Here is a 17281-nt window from a genome sequence, read left to right as displayed (position 1 = left end):
AGTCAAACTAGTGAAATCGTACACTTATGGTGATAAAAATATTATTCTACTGTGATTTGTTCTATCGAACGGACACACACTTTGGTTAATCCTTATCATAATCATAAAAACATCTACGTTATCTTTATGATGAGACCTTCTGTCATTAATTGATACGTTACTTTTACATAAATATTATTAATTAATTAGTTTATTTTTATTAAAATATATAGGCTTAATTAAATAACTTTAAGAACCCTTACAAATTTTGTATATGATATTGAATATACCTTTTCTTTCTATATGGCGATCATTAAATTTTATTTTTGGTTTTTGTATATTTCCATTAATATCCATTAAGTTGTGTAGTTTTAATTGATTAAAATTGATACATGTATTTTTTTTCTTTTGATCTCTACTAAACTTATGTATTTTTGTGTTTAATCTTCAATAATTGTTTTCCATTATGGTTTTGTAAAAAAATCATCTTTATTTAAATTTATGTAATTAATTAATACTTTTCGGGATAAGTTTACTATTAAACAGTTATGTTAGGTAGAGTTAATATATGTTGTTTTTAAATTATTTTAGTTAAAGCAAAGCACATAATTAATGTTCTTTCTTTCCATAATGTTGGAGTGCAAACAAAGTAGAAGAATGACTGGTCAAGGGTTTATATACACATAGATATCTCCAATGGTAAGAAGCCTTTTGGAGTGGTACCAAAAGCAAACCCATGAGAGCTTAGCTCAGAGCGGACAATATCTTACCATGTGTGGAGTTCTATGTGTGTGTCGAACCTCCCCCAACAGTGGTATCAGAGCCCGTGGTTCGGGTTTGGTGATCGGACTCAGACGAGTACGCAGCCCTATGATCAGGTGAGCCAGACAGGACGCTAGTGGCGGATCGTTGTGGTAAGAGGCCTTTTGGAGTGGTACCAAAAGCAAACCCGTGAGGGCTTGATCCAAAGCGGACAATATCTTACCATGTGTGGAGTTCTATGGTTCGTCCTTTGTTTGAGGGAGGATGTTGGAGTGTAAACAAAGTCCCATATCGAGTAGAAGAAGGGCTGGTCAAGGGTTTATATACACATAGATATCTCCAATGGTAAGAGGCCTTTTGGAGTGGTACCAAAAGCAAACCCGTGAGGGCTTGGCCCAAAGCGGACAGTATCTTACCATGTGTGGAGTTCTATGGTTCGAGTCTGGTGACCAGACTCAGATGAGTACGCCCCCATGATCAGGTGCGCCAGGCAAGAGGCCAATGACGGATCAAACAAAGTCCCATATCGAGTAGAAGAAGAACCTCCCCCAATACATAAAAATTTATATTTTTTTTCAACATTAATTATTTGACAATAAAATAAAAAAATTAGAAATCTTAAAACAATTCAATGCAATTCACCTTCTCATAGCAAGTTGAAAGTAATGAAAGATTCAAATTAGACGAAATGGAAATAACATTATTATATCGCATGATTGATTTTGTTCAATTAACAATTATTTTAAAATGTTTATATCATTACAATATCGAGATGAAAATGAAAAAATATATTTTTTTTATGAAAGACATGTAATAGCTTTAAAATATAACATTTTAAGTTGATAAGATTTGATTATTTTAATATTATAAATTTGATTTATAAATAATTTTTTATTATTGAAAATATATATTTTTTAATAATTCTCTATCATCTTAAACCTTCTAATCTTTTGTTTATATTTGGAAAGATTAAAAATCGTTTAAGTAATTTTTAAAGAGTATTTTCCCTTTCATTTTATTAGTTATAAAAAAATAAGTTAGTTTATATTATTTTTTATTTATGTATATTTTTTTTATACATGTAACATGAATTTTTTTATAAGACTCTTTGTTATCTATGATTTTAATCATATATTCTGATTATGTTTTAATGATTTGTCGAATTAGATAAATTTTCTTATATGTTAGAACTGTCTTAAGATCCTTTGAACCAATCATCTAAGAGGTAAAGAAATCTAACTTCTACATTTTATAATTAGTGGTGTTTTGATAATCTGAATTTTTTATTTTGTTTGAAATTAGTTAATTCACTGATGTTGGTATTTAAACTGCTGAAATATGTTGTGTTGTAATTTACTGGTTTGTTTTGTCTGAACTGCTGTGGGGGTAAATTGACCAATGGAGGACTTCCACGAATAATTATAAATATTTGCATCACTTTTAACTACATTAATTAATTAATTAAATTTATAATTAGGAATTAATTACCATGAAATTAGTGGTCTTGACATGGTATTAAAGGAGTATTAGGTAAGAAATGGTAGTGGGAACGTACGAAGGAACATAGTAAGTAGACAGTAGATAACATCCTCAGTCAGTGTCTGAATGTAGATTTTGTTATGTACTTTTGACCATTTCTTGATTTCAGTTTTACCAGAGAAAAAGTGAATTTATAATCTCTAAGATTCCTTTACCATGGCATCACACACAAATTAAGAGAGAGAAAGAAGCACTGTCTGAGCACAGAAACAGCATTTTCATCACATTCCTTCCTAACCTTTTCCTAATTTCCCTCTGTTTGACGCATGCTTTCTGTGGCCACCTCCGATATTCTTATTTCTCTCCATCTCTCTCCACTTCCTATTTTGCTTCTTTTCTCCCCCTTTCAATTTCTCCCATCCTTCAAATCCTTTGACATTGAGCTTTTGGCCCACGTGAAATCATGCGGCAAGTTTCGATTTTTCAATTATGGGTTACTTCCCCATAGTTCAAGGGTTGATTCTGGCATCTTTGCCTGTGTTGGGTATGTAGCTGTTGTTTGGATCCNTGTGAGCTGGGCTTGCTTTTGGGGTTTATTGTTCCTTTTTTTGGTCTTCTGGGCGGTTAATTTGTGTTTTTGGAGGTAGGGTTTGAAGTCTTTGTGGTTATGNTGTAATCTANNCAATTGGGTGGTTGTGTTCTGGTGGACTTAGAATCTGGGTGTTTGGGATTTGTTGATTTTTTTGTCCTGGGGTGTTTGGATTCATGGAGGCTCAATTAGAAGGGAAAAATCAGTATTTGTATGGACCTGTGGTGCCAGAGATGAAGAGTGTTGGGAAGAGAAGTTTGGAGTGGGATTTGAATGATTGGAAGTGGGATGGGGATCTTTTCACTGCTACGCAACTGAACTCAGTGCCATCAGATTGTACGAGTCGTCAGCTGTTTCCTGCTGATCCTGAAATTCTCGCAGCTGGTGATGCTTCTAACAGTTTGTCTTCTTCATATGATGATGTTAACCTTGCGGAAGGAAGGAGAGAATTGGAGAAGAGGAGGAGAGGTGTTGCTGATGAAGGTGGGGTGGAGATGAATGATGGAGCTGGTTCTCTTAATTTGAACCTTGGGGTCCAAGTATATCCTATCATAGAAGGGGAGGAAAAAAGTGGAAAGAAGACAAAGATAACTGGGAGTACCTTGAACCGGGCTGTTTGTCAGGTCGAAGATTGTAGGGCTGATCTTAGTAATGCGAAGGATTATCACCGCCGCCACAAAGTTTGTGATATGCATTCTAAGGCAAGCAAGGCACTAGTTGGAAATGTTATGCAGAGATTCTGTCAACAGTGTAGCAGGTCAGTTAGTTTATGAAATGATAGTTTACGAGGGAGCTCCTTTCATAATAATGTTTTGATCATCTCATTAACTTTTTGGAACATATTCTAAAGAGAAAGATAATCCTATTAGCATTCTTAACCCTATTAGCCCTCCTGTCACTTGCAGTTGATTGTTTGAAACCTGCTCTATTTGCATTTTGTAGTTTCCTGAACCTTTTCTTTAGCACCCCAGTTAATAAAATTTGTTAGAATCATGGCAGGTTTCACGTTCTTCAAGAATTTGATGAAGGGAAGAGAAGTTGTCGAAGGCGTCTGGCAGGCCACAATAAGAGGAGGAGGAAAACGCATCCTGATGCTAGTGTAGTTAATGACGGCTCTGTGAATGAAGAAAAGGGCAGTAGTTATCTGTTAATGAGTCTGCTAAGGATACTGTCCAATATGCATTGTGAGTTTCTGTGTGTTTAGAAATTTATCTACTTGGCATTCTTCCCGACCACAATTTATGTATTTTGGCTGCTTATTGTTTTGTTTGGTCTGTGTATCCTCTGCTTGAGACAAAGTCTGATCATCACAAATTTTTTCAAAAAAGGTGGAAGCTTCTGCAGATGATAATATCTTGCTGAAAGGCGTTAAAATCTTTGAATTTTTTATTTATGCTTTAATGCCGAAACAATTGTGCGATAAATAAATTTTTTAAATAGGTAAAATGAAATAACTAATTATTATCTTCAAGAAATGGCACCTTTATACATAGCATACAATTTTGAACTTCCAAGTGTGATGGGAATTGAAAGTCAAAACAACTAACCTTCTAGCACTTTTGGGTAGATAATTATCTCGAAATATTGCAAGGCGTCCTATTTGATTTTAAGCGGTTTAAGATAACAACTGAAATTTTAATGCCCTTTGGCCTAGCTAAGCTGATTCATTACAATGAACATTTACATAAATTATGTTATTGAGAGTATTCATACTTGGTTCCTATCCTAGGATTATTTTTCAATATATATATATATATATATATATATATATATATATATATATATATATATATATTTGTGGAAACTTCTCCTTTTCATTTGTTTGGGTGATATTTTCTCTCAGATGACGAGTAGAATGACTTGATCATAACAGTAGAAATTAAAGGGCAGTCCTTTGCTTACGTAAAGATAATCTCTTTTGCAACATTTTATGTACCTACTGACTACTATGGTTAGTCCATGTAACCGTCATAAAAGGGCAAAGTCCACTCCATTGACATAATTATTTATGTTTATTTAAATCTCATTGCAAATCAATGGTCAATGCCTTAGGATTCATTTGCACAACAAAATTACTATTGATGTTTGGAATTATAATTTTTAGTGAACAATGAATTGAGTTGCCTAGAACTATTTTGGGGTTTGGGCAAGGTCAAATGTATGCGGCCTTACTCTCATGAGTGGCAAGGTCATTTTGTTGACTGGAACCCATGCCCACCAAGTCATACGGTAGTAACCATGCTATAGTGCCAAAGCACAATAAATTATAGTCTTAGTTCAGCTCTAGTTTTCTTGTTTGATATATGAATTATGTTGTAAACTCAATTTTAAATTATTTAATAATATGGTGAAGTAGATAGCATAGCAGCAGTGCAGGTATCCTAGTAACGGTGGCCATACATGGTGGATGTTCAGGTGATGGTTGTTGAAGTATTTACTTGGGTGGCTGGAGGAGTTATACGATACATATGTGTGATGTATATGCTTTTCACTTATTCTTGTTTCTTGGAAATAAAGTTGCTGTTTAGGTTAAGAGTTGAGAAGGACTGTAGATAGTTTTTATTCCCTAGAAATCATCATTCAGAATTAGCTCTATTCTAAAACTGAAATGCATAACAAATATGAAATTTAGAACTGGTCCTGGTTTAATTTTAACCACCAATATGGGATTCTTTAGATTGGTTGTCTCATTGATTGTTTTCCTAATTCTGGTAACTGGAATATTAAAGTAGCATTTCTACAAAAAATCAGAAAAATTTAACATAATCCTTGGTGTTTATGAATTTCCTTCTATTGTCTGATATTATATGCTTTCCTTTTTTTCCATCATTGGCTCTCTGAGCTTGAATCTCTGGACTCAGTAGTAATCAAGGTTATCAATAGCAGATGACAGCCTATGGTTGCAATATATATGTTCAAAGGATTAGTGACAAAACAGGTCACTAGGGATAGTACCATTCAGTACCATGCTGTGAAGAGAGAAACCAAGAACGAATATATTCAGTCCCTGTGTTGTGTACATACATGAGAATTCTTATTTATGATGGTAAAGGGATACACTACTAAAGGATAAAATCAATATCTAATAATGGGAAATATTTGGGAGCGTATTTCCCTATCAAATCATATCTCTAACATAATCAAATAATGTCTTTAACAATATTAATATCTATAAATTAAAAGAAATTCAGAAGAACACAGAGCTTGAGTTTGGGTCCTTGACATTGTCTATAAGTGAAAAAGAATTGGGAACACCATTTTAGTTTTACTATAAAAATAGCATAGAGCAACATATATATTTTAAGTGTGAAGTATCCCTAAAAAGGTTTGTTTAATATAAAAAAATAATAGGGGGAAGTTCTGTCATGGATGTGGGGCATGCTTGGTGCCATGATGGTTAGCTCCATAGAACAGAAAATAATGGATGGCGAATGGCAAAGTAATTCAAAAGTGTCATGTTATAGTGTTATTGTGGTGCCATAACAGTTATTTAACAATGTTGGTAGTTTTAATCGTAACTAGTGAGTTTATATGCCTAACATCATGAATAAAAAGGTGTACTAGTAAAGTCTTAAGGGTAATTTAGTGCTGAATTGATAATGATAATAGGGATGATTTGGGATGTTTTATCTTGTGTTATGAATATAATGTGTGACTTGATTGTAGTTACAATTTAATGATGCTAACGGGTTATTTAAATGAAGAACTTGCTTAGTTGCCATGATGACTTTACAAGTCTGTTTTTTTTTTTCTGATGGTGAAGGCTTTCTTCACCCAAAGATAGGTGGTTTTCTTGAACAATTTAGCTTGATTCCTTTTCTCCGCTGTAGATTTTTCATTGCCAAAATGATGGGAAAATAATTTGGTAATGAAAGTTAGTCTGCCTGGATTGGTCATTAAAATAATGATTCACTATGCTGTCATTATCATTTCATTTATGCTATGGTTTGCCTTCCATGTTCTGGGCACATGAATACTGGATCACTAGAAAGTTGGAAGGTTTAGCCTTATAGGGAGTGTGTTCTGCTGAAATATTTCTTTGAAAGGATGAAGTTTCGTTTTGAGCCTATTCTAATTATCTATGCTGCGTTGGCTTTCATTATTGGCATACTTATGTGACTCGATATAATTGCAGCAAATGGTTCAGATAATATGACAAGCCAGGATGTTCTATCCCATCTGCTGAGGAACCTGGCAAGTCTGGCTGGTACAATTAACGGAAGAAATATAGTTTCTTTATTGGAAGGATCTCAAGATTTGGTAAAAGCAGGAACATCTGGAACTGCACCAAATGTTCCTAACACAAATTCTAATGGTCCTGAAACGTCCAGACCTGTTGATACTTCTACTAAGATGGATAATGGTGTAATCAGTCAGGATCCTCCAGAGTCTATGGTCCAATGTGAGATGACTCCTGCTAATGGTATGCCTAAAGGATTTATAGCTTCAGGCAGTGATGGAATAGGAAGTTCAAAATCTCCTTCATTACCACAGTTGTCAAATGCACTTCTGTCACGGGATAGTCTTCCACCCTATTCAGTCTCAGCAGAGACTACGGTTGGAAGAATTGGGTTAAGTAATATTGACCTGAATAGTGCATATGATGATGTACAGGATTATGTCGAGAACACAAGAAATTCTCGTCCTCCTTTGCCTTCAGGGAATGGGTCCCTTGATAATCCTTTATGGGTCCAATGTGACTCTCTCAAGTCAAGTCCACCACAGACAAGTAGAAACTCAGATTCAACCTCTACACAGTCACCATCTAGTTCTAGTGGAGAAGCTCAGGTATACTATTATAGTGATTGTAATTCATTTCCTTATTCCTCTATAGTGTGATAATGTTCCTATTTTTTCTGTATCAAAGAGGTAAGGTAAGTTAATTTAATTTATTTGGGAAATGATCTTACGATTCATTTTAGTTTTTTAGTTTCAATTTGTTTATCAGCTAATCAAATATTCATGTAGATTTCTCAGCCACTGCAAACTGTGGAATTGGTTATCTGATGTAAATTTTTTGAAGCTATGTTTTATAATTTTCAACTTTTGTATAATATATATTATGATTGATATAAGTCATGGTCTACTTTATAGATAGAGTGTTCCTCCTCCACCCCAGTTTAACTTGACTTTTTTAAGTATAAACTTTGTTTTCTGTTTTCTGGTGGCTGTCAAGATTGTATTTATAGGCATTGTATTTATATTTTCTGTTTGCAGAGTCGCACAGATCGAATAGTTTTCAAACTATTTGGCAAGGCTCCAAATGATTTTCCCCATACTCTCCGATCACAGGTACTTTATCTTTGCCTTGAAATTGGTATAAACAATTTCACTGTGCTTAGTTTATGTTTTTCTTTGAGTGCAGATCCTTAACTGGTTATCCCACAGTCCCACCGAGATAGAGAGCTATATAAGGCCTGGCTGTATCATATTAACTGTATATCTCCGTCTAGAAAATTCCGCTTGGGAAGAGGTATAATTTGATATAATATCATATAGTTGCCACTAGAACCGTGGGGACGATCATAGAATATCTAAATGTTTATTTGTTACTATTTCACAAAGCAGCTATGCCATAATCTAGGATCCAGCTTGAGAAAACTTGCTGTGCCGAATGATTCTTTTTGGAGATCAGGATGGATATATACAAGAGTGCAGCACTCGGTAGCTTTTCTGTATAATGGTTTGCTCTCTCTCACTGTGTGTTATCTTCACTATTCTCATATGATTGTATATCAATTATCACCAGAATCTTATCTCACCTTACATAGGTGACTACAATTTTTATGTCATAAATCTCTCCTGCAGGTCAGGTGGTCTTAGATGTACCATTGCGATTCAAAAGTCCCCAGAATTGTCAGATTTTTTGTGTTAAACCACTTGCTGTTTCTTCAAGTTCTTGTGTTCGATTTATTGTGAAAGGATTCAACCTTTTTTTGTCTAACACCAGGTAAATCTCTGCATGCCTGATAATTCAAATTTGTTCAGTTGAGACTTAAGTAATGTTGTTAAATGGTGTGGCCATGCCAGAATGACGTGGTGGAATTTTCGCCAACTGCCATAGACAATTTGTCGAGGGACGCCTATTTTGGTGGTGCCGTAGGCTGCTATGGTGTGTTTATATAGTGGAATTTTTTTCCTCCACCATATTCCGCCATCTGCCATTGATAACAGCAGACCTATTTCAGTTATTATACTGCAGGCACGCTAACTCATTGGAAGAAATAAGGGAAAAACAATATATAATGTTTTTGCTGCTTGTTGGAGATACTTCATATCCCTTAGAACTAGGGCAATATGATATGATAGGGTTTTCAAAGAAAGTACAACTTCATATGGTTAACGCCATGCAATACTTTTCCAGGCCCTGAACTTGTTTGAAAAATGGATGAGATATACACTACTTAAATGTTTAGGGTATAGGTTTTCCTTACTAGTATACCACTTGTGCGTTGTAGGTCCAATTAAATTAAAAATAACTAAAATATAAAAGATTTTGAATTATATTTTTTTCAAAATTTAATGAAGAATATATTATTCCAAGAAGAGGAAGATACAGACATACTTATAATTAAAAATTTCTCTCTCTCTCTCTCTCTTTATATATATATATATATATATATATATATATATATATATATGTATGTATGTATGTATATACACACACACATATATATATACACACAGAGATACACAGATAATGTTAAAGTGGAGTTTAAGAGTATTAAACACAATTAATAAAGCCATTACAATAATTGATAACTCTACAATAAATATAGACCATGTTTTAATATGAAACTTATAATATGATCTTTAAACTTGTTATAAATAAAATTCAAGTGACTCACTTTCTCTATATCCAATGTTTAGTTACATTTTTTTATCTTTATACTTAGTGTAGTTAAGTGACTAAATATATTTCGTTAAAATAAACATTTTTGTCTAAAAAAGGTTTAATACTTATTATTTAGGTAATTTGAAGTATTTGCGAGTTTGTACTTAATGCTTTTAAATTGTACTCCAAATTTACAGTATAAAAGATAAATATCAAATAAACATTTTCATCTTTTTGGCATAGTTAATTATTGTTGATAGCTAAAATTATGTTTGTAATTGAAATGATTTTTTCTAATAATAATACTGACACACCGTTTCGTATTTGAATAATGTATGATTTTATTCCACAATTTATTTGACATGTTTATTCTTCTACGTAACATCTTGTTAATGATTGCTTTTTTATAGTTACAGAAATCCAATATACATAGATTTGTGAAGGACGGGTGACCTGTTGTCTGGATTTTGTTTGCTGCAATTGGAGCTGAAGCTAATCCATTCCTCTTGATTTCAGGTTGCTCTGTGCACTTGAAGGGAAGTATCTGGTGCAAGATAATTGTTATGATTTGGTTGATGCTGATGCTTCCATTGAACATAATGAGCTTCAGCATCTGAGCTTCTCTTGCAGTATACCGAATGTGACTGGAAGAGGGTTTATTGAGGTGGTGTACTCATGCTTACAATTTTTTTGTTTGGAAAAAATATTCTGTTTGCACTGGCCTTCTCTTCAGCAAAGTTTATGAAGTAATTTTTGGTTTTTTCAATGTGAACTTTTTCAGCTTAGAATTAGATGATGCGTGCCATTTGGTGACTTTAGCTTTAATATACTTTGCAGGTCCTTCATAGTTTTAGGTTCTTATGAACTGTTGAAAACCATTCAATAAATGAGAGTGAGTCCTAGGTTTGACATCTCCCATTCCCCTTTTTCCTGTCTTGAGACCTTGAGACACTGATTTAATATGCAATCATGTGGCAATTCCCTTGGCAAAACTGGTTATGTAAGTGATACTTTATTCCTGAAACCAACAAATTTTCAAATGGTTTATGAAATGGCTGAATGGAGCCAAGTAAACTGTCCATGCAAAAATGCAGATAGATAGTTAGTTTCTGCCCTTGAAGCAGAGAATTGTCCAGTGTTAGATTCAGATAAAAGATATTCTGCACGAATATGATTTCGCTTTCTCTTGTTTTTAAAGCTATATTTTTCATATCTGATTAGATAATCTTTACTCAGGTGGAAGATAATGGTCTTAGCAGCTGTTCCTTTCCATTCATAGTTGCAGAGCAAGAAATTTGTTCAGAGATATGTAAGCTGGAGAATGTCATTGAGGCAGCCGAGACTGCTGATGACATCCAAATGAGAACTAAACTAATGGAAGAAAAGACTCAAGCATTGTATTTCGTACAAGAAATGGGTTGGCTCCTTCACAGAAACCGAGCGAAAGTTAGGCTGGGTCCTGTGGCACCTCTACAAGATTGCTTCCATTTTAATCGGTTCATGTGGCTTGTTGGCTTCTCTATGGACCATGACTGGTGTGCTGTGATGAAAAAGCTCTTGAACATTATCTTTGAGGGCACTGTGGATATAGGAGAGCATACCTCAGTTGAGTTAGCTTTGTTAAAGATGGATCTTCTGCACAAAGCTGTAAAAAGAAATTGCAGGCCTATGGTGGAACTACTGCTAAAATTTGTGCCAGCTAATGCTTCAGATGGTGGAGACAGTAAAGAGAAGCAAGTCAACAAGTCCCCTAACAGATTCATATTCAGACCTGATTCTGTTGGGCCTGCTGGGTTGACTCCCCTGCATGTTGCAGCAAGTATACATGGTTTGGATAATGTATTGGATGCATTAACTGATGATCCAGGACTGGTAATTCCTTTCTCTTCTGTATGCATCATACGCCTTCCTTTACTTTTTTAACCATTACAAACTCCAGGTTTTAGAATTTGGGTATGGATTTTCTTAAGACAACTCCAAAAGTTAGCTCATAGGGTGAGGACTGCCCCTCATTTATATACACTATTTTAACCATACCACTAGTGAATGCGAGATCTCTAACAATTCCTATATACCAAACACTGGATATCTTGCTCCTAAGTTGTGTTTAACTAGACATTTGTGGATGTTCGGAAAATAATCTGATGCGGAGTGGTCTAATAGGTCCAACTACCTCTAGGATGACCCTCATGAGATAAGGATCAGCCTCATTCATATATACTATTTGGCCATAGTATTAATTAATGTGGGTCTCCAATGCAACAGATGGGAGATGTGTTATGGAACATTTGGGTAAACAAAAGCACTTTTTAAATGAGTATATCACAAGAGTTTATTTTTGTAAGTTTCACTATGAAATTTATAGAAATGAGTTAAAAGAAACTCTTGGAAATGTCACGAGCCACTTTTTTGAGCTGTCAAATGCCTTTCTGGAGCTTAAGATGTGATATGCACATATATGCTCCAAGCTCTTCAATCGCTACTATATTATGATAATACTTAAAAGCACTCTTCCTGTTTCCCACTTTTCACCTTCTTGTTGAGCAAGCAACTGTGCAGGATTCAGTTTAACTGTCTCTTCTTAATTGAATTACATGTGGCAGGGTGTGGTAAAAACTATTTCACTCCTTTGTTTTCCATGTTCAGGTGGGAATTGAGGCATGGAAAAGTGCTCAGGACACTACAGGTTTGACCCCTTATGATCATGCATCCCTGCGGGGCTACTACTCCTACATTCAACTTGTCCAAAGGAAAATAAGCAACACATGCAAAAGTGAACATGTGCTTAATATCCCTGGCACTCTTGTAGATAGTAACATAAAGCAGAAGCAATCAGATGGCCATAGGTCATCAAAAGTTTCAAGTTTGCAAACTGAGAAGATTGAAACAACAGCAATGGTGCGACATTGTGGTGTATGCCAGCACAAGTTGGCGTACGGTGGTATGAGAAGTGCACTGGTTTATAGGCCAGCAATGCTGTCAATGGTTGCCATTGCAGCTGTGTGTGTCTGCGTGGCTTTGCTCTTCAAAAGCTCACCCAAAGTCTATTATGTATTCCAGCCATTCAGTTGGGAGTCATTGGAATATGGATCCATGTAATGTTGTATATTAGATATTCTTTGCTTTAGGCCTGGACTTTTGTTTTTTGAAGTGTGGAAAGTCTTAGTTCTGAGTATATACATCTGTGATAGTTGCTGTCATCAAAATATGTAGGGAAGGTTTACCTTCACTTCAGATGATCAGCACAAAATATTCACTGTGCTATCTAATGTTAGGTAGATGGTGTTATTAGTTCATGTATATGCAAAGATAATAGGGTAAGTTCGCTGGAATTAGGAGGGTACTTGTATCAATCAATAATTATACAAGTCTTACTAGAGGTGAGTACCCTTTATTGCTATCTTGATTCATTGATGATATTATGAAAATTATATAAGCAACTATATTTAGTTTACTTGTAACCAGAGAATTATGTAATTTGCAGTGACTTCAGATAGAATTTTTGTGTCCTTGTGTATCCCTGTTGTTTTCAACCATTTAGTTCTCGAACTCTGTCTTGAATACTTTGAATTTGATTTCTTTCTCTTTTTTAATATTTTCTTGTGAAGGTGATCTTACTTGAGGTACCATTAAATGTTGACAAATTCTATTAATGAAAATCCAAACTTTAGTACGTCAAGTTGTGGAGAATTAGTCCTTTCTACTAGAGCTTATTGAGAGATTATAATTTCAATCTCTTATGTTCAAATGATATTTTATAAAACTTAGTACAAAAATACAATATGGTATAAAGTGATGTTGGAGAGAGCTTGACTATTCAACTCAAAGACTGAGTAATGGATGGACGAGTTTTATCAGGACTGACAAAATAAAGTGATATCTGGGAAGAGCTTGAAAAGGTAACAAAGAGATTATTAAAAGGTGAGTTTAAAATTATATTATAATTTTGTTTTATCTTTAATCGATACGATATTTATATTTTTGTCATTCTTTAACCTTCACATTCTTCTATAAAATGAATTCATTTTGACACCATTTCTTCAAAAACTAATAAACATTCATTGAAAAAAAAAAAGGTTAATAAATGTCAATAGTTAAAAACACTCATTTGGAAAAATCTTATAAATTTTTCAACCTCTTTTTCTCATTCTCATAAAAATGAGAACTTTCTTCTTGTTGAGTGTGTCCTTACCTATATGTGGGTGATTTATTATCTGCCTCCTAAACAAAGGCAAGTCATGATTTTTTTTTCTTTTGTTAATCATCCATATTCTTGATTTTGGGGATGACAAATATGTTTTGGAAAAATAGTTTTGGGCGTCTACTTTTTTCCGAGTCTAGATATTTTAGTGAGTTTTTTTTATATATATTCAACACTCAAAATAATATTGATGTTGGTATATTAATTTTTTTTAATATACTTTAGAATCTCAATGTTTATAACTGTATTTTAAAGAAGAAAAAAAAGAATTCAAATTTTCTTTATTTTTCTCTTTGATAAACCTCGCTAAATTAGTATCTAGTCTACATAACCTTAAAATGTCACGTTTTCCTTTATCATTAGTCATTCTAACAATGTTAAGGGAGCATATTGGACCCTTTTAGAAAAAATAAGATTAAATTAAATTTAAAACAAATAAATAAACATTAAATTATTGTTAAAAATATAAATTTTAAAAAAATATATATTAAGCCTAAAACTTGTTATGACAATTAGATGGCATGAATTACGAAAGAACACACAAAGTTCGAAGAAACAAAGTTATCTGTCTGTTTCCTTTCCATGGTTTCAATGTCGCTCTGTCTTTCTTCTTCCTTTATTCCTTCTCCCATTCCCTATACCAAATTTCCCACAGCTGAAGATCCGATTTTTCGGGTCACCCGCTTCTCAGTTTCTGCTCCGTTAAAAACCAGTGTTTCTGCCTCTTCTACCCGAAAACCAGCTCCAGCAACCAAAACCAGAAACCCGAAAGATAAGGAATTTTCCCAAACACTGTTCTTTGAGTGTATGGAGAAGACACCCATCAAGAAGAAGAAGAAAAAGAAGGAGAAAAGGAAGAGTGAGAAAGTGTGGGTTCACACTCTCCCCGAAGTCTTATACTATCACATTCATAAGAAGAACTGGGCTATTACCCTTGAGGTCAGTCATCACCCCTTTGTGCTTCATAAACTACATCCCTTTCTTTTTGGGCTGAAAAACTATGATTGTTGATTGAATACTTGAAATTTGATATTCTTATGTCCAATTAATTGAAGGTCTTTTGGTTTATCTTGATTTCGTTGGGATGCTACATTAGTATGACACTACTTCCTTTAATACTAGTTTTGAAAGTTCAAAAGTGACCTGTGGATACCCTTTGCTCCTATACACATAGAGGGAGAAGTGCTGATGTGATAAATAAACAAAGAAAGTTATTATATAAAAATTTCGTTTTTAAGTGACTATTGTACTAGAAGAAACTGATATGTGTTTGTTTACGTGATTTAAAAACACTTTTTTAATTAAAAAATAAATTGGTAAGGGAAGAGGAGGAGGGTAACCCTATATGCCATTACCAAATTTCTAAGAGTACTTTTTTGTCCCAAAAAAGTCATAAAACATCATTCCATGGCTTTTCAACTTTCTTCTATCTTCTGCTGCATCTTTAATTAAGTCTATCTAAACATTAAAACATTAAGTGATTATTTTACTAAAACAGGTACTCTTAAAAAAGCTTAAACAAATATACATAATGTGATGTGAATAGAGCACATAGTCACATAAAAATGAGAGGTTTCAATAAAGTGTTTTAAGGTAGTTGGTGTAAAAATCTGAAAATTTTGTCTTACATAGTGATTTGCTATTGTTTTACACTCGCTGGCAATACATGTCTTCTTTTCTCATGAGTTTTATACTCAAATCTCAATTAGCATTTTTAATGAACAGTTGTTTGGCATGCTTAGAGGGCAACCCTATTACCAACCCAGAGAAGATACTTACATGAGACTCATTGTGTTGCTTGGAAAATCTGGCCAACCCCATCGTGCCAATGAGCTTTTTAGCTCTATACATGAAGATGGTTGTGAAAGTACTGAACTTTACACGGCCTTAATTGCAGCCTATTGTCGAAATAATCTTGTTGATGAGGCATTGTCGATTCTTGATGAGATGATGAACATCCCCAATTGCCAGCCTGATATCATAACTTACAGTACCTTGATGGAAGCTCTTGCGGATTCTTTGAAGTTTGAAACGGTTGAGTTGGTGTATGATAAAATGATTGAAAGATCTATCATGCCAATCACTCTCACCCAGAACCTCCTCCTTAGTTGTTATGGTAAGGCTGGGAAGTTTGATCAGATGGAGAAGATAGTGTCAAGTATGATGGAGAGCACTACCTGCAAGCCTGATGTTTGGACAATGAACGCAGTCATCAGTGTCTTTCGTGATGAGGGTCAGATTGATATGATGGAGAAATGGTATGAGAAGTTTTGTAGTTTTGGGATACAACGACAAAGAAGCACTTTTAATATTTTAATGGGAGCTTATAGTAAAAAAAGAATGTATGATAAAATGTCATCAGTTATGCAGTGTATGCGCAAGGAAAATTGTCCGTGGACAACTCCAACTTACAACTTTGTGATTGAGGCGTTTGCAGATGTAGGTGATGCTGCAAACATGGAACGTGCATATGATCAAATGGTTGCTGAGGGTTTGAAAGCAGATACCAAGACTTTTTGCTGCCTTATCAATGGCTATGCTAAGGCAGGAATCTTCTATAAAGTAATGAGCAGTGTTGTTTTGGCTGAGAAGCTTCAGATACATATGAATACTTCATTTTACAATGCAGTCATATCTGCCTGTGCCAAAGAGGATTCTTTGATTGAAATGGAAAGATTTTTCAAGCGTATGAAAGAAAAAGAATGTCAACCAGATGACACTACATACTCTGTCATGATTGAAGCATACGGAAAAGCAAATATGAATGATAAAATATACTATTTGGAGCAAGAAAAACAGATGATGATATCTGATGAGAAAAAATTGAATGAGCCTCAGGAGACAATCTTTGATTGATACGCGTATAAATAAAGGTCAGGGTGCTAATTCATCTACCACCCCTCCATTCTTTTGAAGAAGCAGTTTGGTAGTTTTGCTTCTTTTTTCACAGTGAATGATAACTACTTCCTAACTTGTGTAGGTTTTTAGTAAATATTGTTGGCGTCATTTTTGTGTTTTGATGCCAGATGTATGGTTCTTCAAAGATACAATGGAATCTTGAGCATCTCAAAATGACAACAATAGTTTGGTGGCATTGAAATTTCTGTTGAAAACTGACCTTTTACGGTGATTACATCACTCAAAGGTTTTCTATTCATGGGTTTAATTCACTTTTTTCATCAATGAAGACTACGAAATTCCTGCATTTTGATATATTTCTTTTTCCCTTGTGATAGTAGCAGAAAATTTTGTGCCGTTTTTTTGGTTGATGTTCTATTTGGATTACAATTGTAATTAACCTAGATTTTACTTAATATAAACAGGAGTATTTATATATCAATTGTTTACAACTTTGTCTTTGAAAATATATGTTCGCCTTTCTGTCTCATCACTCCTCAAAATTTGAACATATTATCTGAGTAATATCATCTGAAGT

General features: G+C 34.2%; 2 protein-coding genes across 4 annotated transcripts; both read left to right on the top strand.

Moving 5' to 3' along the window:
- Positions 1-2813: 2813 nt before the first annotated feature.
- LOC106762001 (squamosa promoter-binding-like protein 1) lies at positions 2814-13098 on the top strand. 2 transcript variants are annotated; one of them, XM_014645669.2, is made up of 10 exons: positions 2814-3566; positions 3809-3993; positions 6945-7597; positions 8027-8101; positions 8175-8282; positions 8378-8492; positions 8618-8759; positions 10161-10308; positions 10881-11516; positions 12291-13098. In XM_014645669.2, exons 1-10 carry the CDS (start codon positions 2986-2988, stop codon positions 12741-12743), a joined length of 3096 nt encoding a protein of 1031 aa, XP_014501155.1. In that variant the 5' UTR covers positions 2814-2985; the 3' UTR covers positions 12744-13098. The 2 variants fall into 2 exon arrangements, with proteins under 2 accessions (XP_014501155.1, XP_014501154.1); XM_014645668.2 differs by having other exon boundaries at positions 8375-8492.
- Positions 13099-14368: 1270 nt separating this feature from the next.
- Positions 14369-17050, top strand: LOC106760942 (pentatricopeptide repeat-containing protein At3g06430, chloroplastic). 2 transcript variants are annotated; one of them, XM_022780475.1, is made up of 3 exons: positions 14369-14784; positions 15571-16718; positions 16826-17050. In XM_022780475.1, exons 1-2 carry the CDS (start codon positions 14428-14430, stop codon positions 16699-16701), a joined length of 1488 nt encoding a protein of 495 aa, XP_022636196.1. In that variant the 5' UTR covers positions 14369-14427; the 3' UTR covers positions 16702-16718; positions 16826-17050. The 2 variants fall into 2 exon arrangements, with proteins under 2 accessions (XP_022636196.1, XP_014499876.1); XM_014644390.2 differs by having other exon boundaries at positions 15571-17050.
- The last annotated feature ends 231 nt before the right edge of the window (positions 17051-17281 follow it).

Source organism: Vigna radiata, chromosome 5, assembly GCF_000741045.1.
Source record: "Vigna radiata var. radiata cultivar VC1973A chromosome 5, Vradiata_ver6, whole genome shotgun sequence".
Lineage (NCBI taxonomy): Eukaryota > Viridiplantae > Streptophyta > Magnoliopsida > Fabales > Fabaceae > Vigna > Vigna radiata.
Note: the sequence above shows the minus strand (reverse complement) of the source record. Positions and strands in the feature narration are given on the sequence as shown.

Excerpts from the sequence above, each read along its gene's own strand:
- LOC106760942 (XM_022780475.1), top strand. The coding sequence starts at position 14,428 with ATGGTTTCAATGTCGCTCTGTCTTTCTTCTTCCTTTATTCCTTCTCCC. Across the intron at positions 14,785-15,570 it reads ACTGGGCTATTACCCTTGAG|TTGTTTGGCATGCTTAGAGG; the intron begins GTCAGTCATCAC and ends TTTAATGAACAG.
- LOC106762001 (XM_014645668.2), top strand. The coding sequence starts at position 2,986 with ATGGAGGCTCAATTAGAAGGGAAAAATCAGTATTTGTATGGACCTGTG. Across the intron at positions 7,598-8,026 it reads GTTCTAGTGGAGAAGCTCAG|AGTCGCACAGATCGAATAGT; the intron begins GTATACTATTAT and ends TTCTGTTTGCAG. Across the intron at positions 8,493-8,617 it reads GGTAGCTTTTCTGTATAATG|GTCAGGTGGTCTTAGATGTA; the intron begins GTTTGCTCTCTC and ends TCTCTCCTGCAG.